The 2,097-nt window shown below is 40.6% G+C and overlaps 1 protein-coding gene across 1 annotated transcript; it reads left to right on the top strand.

Moving 5' to 3' along the window:
• Nucleotides 1-342: 342 nt before the first annotated feature.
• LOC111791112 (zinc finger protein ZAT9-like) lies at nucleotides 343-1,682 on the top strand. Its single transcript, XM_023672326.1, has one exon. It carries the CDS (start codon nucleotides 414-416, stop codon nucleotides 1,521-1,523), a length of 1,110 nt encoding a protein of 369 aa, XP_023528094.1. The 5' UTR covers nucleotides 343-413; the 3' UTR covers nucleotides 1,524-1,682.
• The last annotated feature ends 415 nt before the right edge of the window (nucleotides 1,683-2,097 follow it).

Raw genomic sequence — 2,097 nt, 5'->3', positions numbered from 1 at the left:
GATTTGCATCTTACTTTCTACATTATTTTCCCCATTTATTATGCTCTTGCCGTTTTAATCCTGGAAGGCCACTAAAAGTACCAATGTACCCTTTACCAATCGCAAAATCTCTCCTCATTCATTCTCCTCCCAAAAAANTTTTTTTTTTTTTTTTTTTTTTTTTTTTTTTTTTTTTTTTTTCTTTTTTTATATAGAAAATTTAATATACTTGTTTCGTAGCTTTGTATATATCTATTGGTTGAGGATTGCTTGTCACCTACTCTTCAGCTTACACTCTCTCTCTCACGTAGAAAGAAAGGAAAGGGAGGAAGGAGGAGAAGTTTCATACTCTGTTNGTTTTTTTTTTTTTTTTTTTTTTTTTTTTTTTTTTTTTTTTTTTTTTTTGTTTGTTGTTCTTTTGATTTGTCTTAGCAATGGACAGGCACAAGTGTAGGCTCTGCTTCAGAAGCTTCTCCAATGGCAGAGCTTTGGGAGGTCATATGAGGTCCCATTTGATGAACCTTCCACTCCCACCCAAACCAGAAGACCCACCGCCACCGCATGCCCACCTGAGCGAAGACGCCGACTCTGCTTCTTTCCTGTCGTCCCCCTCATCCTCGGAAGGCGACGCAGAGGAAAAGGGTCTGGGTTATGGGCTAAGAGAGAACCCCAAACGAAGCATTCGGGTGGTAGATCCCGAATTCTCATTCGCCGTGGACGCAGGCTCGGTGGTTCTGCAGGACCGGGAAAGTGAAACAGAGTCGTCAAAGAACCCTACTCGGAGAAGATCGAAGAGGACTCGTAAGCTCGATCACCACCATCACCAGCATGTCCATGAGCATCATCATTACAGTGCTTTTAAACGGCTTCAGGAAAAGAAGGTGAACCAGCCGGAATCGTGGACGGAGGCAGAACAAGTTAGTTCGATCTCCGGTAGCACAACGGAACAAGACGTTGCGTTTTGGCTGATGATGCTTTCTCGGGATAAATGGACGAAGCAGCGAGGTGGGTATGAGGAGGATGAGGAGGAGGAGGAGGAGGAGGAGGACAATGAGGATGAAGAAGAAGAGGAAGTAGAAGAGTCTATGGAGGAGACCGATGATTCCGAGGCGCTGAAATTTCCAAAGAATCGGAACAGAGGGAATTACAAATGCGAAACATGCAACAAAGTGTTTCGATCTTATCAAGCACTTGGTGGGCATAGAGCTAGCCACAAGAAGATTAAACTCTCTGTAACTTACAACAATCCCCAACTGGTAACCCACCGTGAAAATGCAGCTTCCATGGGTGAAAGGAAAATTCACGAGTGCCCTGTTTGTTTCAGAGTTTTTTCTTCCGGCCAAGCCCTGGGCGGCCATAAGAGATCTCATGTCACCGCTTACTCATCACCCAACTCAATTCCGCCCAAAACTCCACCACCCAAAAAGTTAGGTGACAGTTTCATAGATCTTAACCTCCCGGCTCCTTTCGAGGAAGACGATGTTAGCCAGATCGAACTCTCGGCAGTTTCTGATGCGGATTTCGTCAACGCCATTAGGCAATAAAACATACCTCCTCTTCTCAATTTTTTTTTTTTTTTTTTTTAAAAAGGAAAAAAAGAGAGGAAATTTTGACCTTTTACTGGGTATTGATTATAAAGTTTGTTGAGTTTTGACTACTTTTATGGTTGAAAGCTTCATTAATCGGACTTGGGAATTCTCATCTAACTGCAAAATTCATTCTCTGAATTCCATGCTGTAATTTACTAATTACTGATTGTTTGAGGCTTGCTTTATTTGAAGGTGGGATGATTTTGAAAAGGTGAGTGCCGTAGTTTTAGTGAGAATAAAATTGTATGTGCGTCCGTGTGGCCTATTCTATTATCATCATAAATGGAATTTTGCATTCTTATTTAATTGGTTTGCGTTCTTATTTAATTGGTTTGCGTTCTTATTTAATTGGTTTGCATTATTAATGCCTCCATTCAATACCGCATCCTTGGGAGTTATTGTTGTTTTCCTTCACCACCTTCATCTTTTGGAACTAAATCTTGTGTAATTTTTCAAGATTCTAAACTTATAAAATGTTTTCCAAATGCATTTATGAGGTTATATATTTCTACTTTTCTTTCCTTTCCTT

Source organism: Cucurbita pepo, chromosome LG03 (genome assembly GCF_002806865.2).
Source record: "Cucurbita pepo subsp. pepo cultivar mu-cu-16 chromosome LG03, ASM280686v2, whole genome shotgun sequence".
NCBI classification, from domain to species: domain Eukaryota; kingdom Viridiplantae; phylum Streptophyta; class Magnoliopsida; order Cucurbitales; family Cucurbitaceae; genus Cucurbita; species Cucurbita pepo.
This window is presented reverse-complemented; position numbering and strand designations above follow the sequence as displayed.

What these genes read in the sequence shown, in the direction of transcription:
- LOC111791112 (XM_023672326.1), top strand. Translation starts at nt 414, where the DNA reads ATGGACAGGCACAAGTGTAGGCTCTGCTTCAGAAGCTTCTCCAATGGC.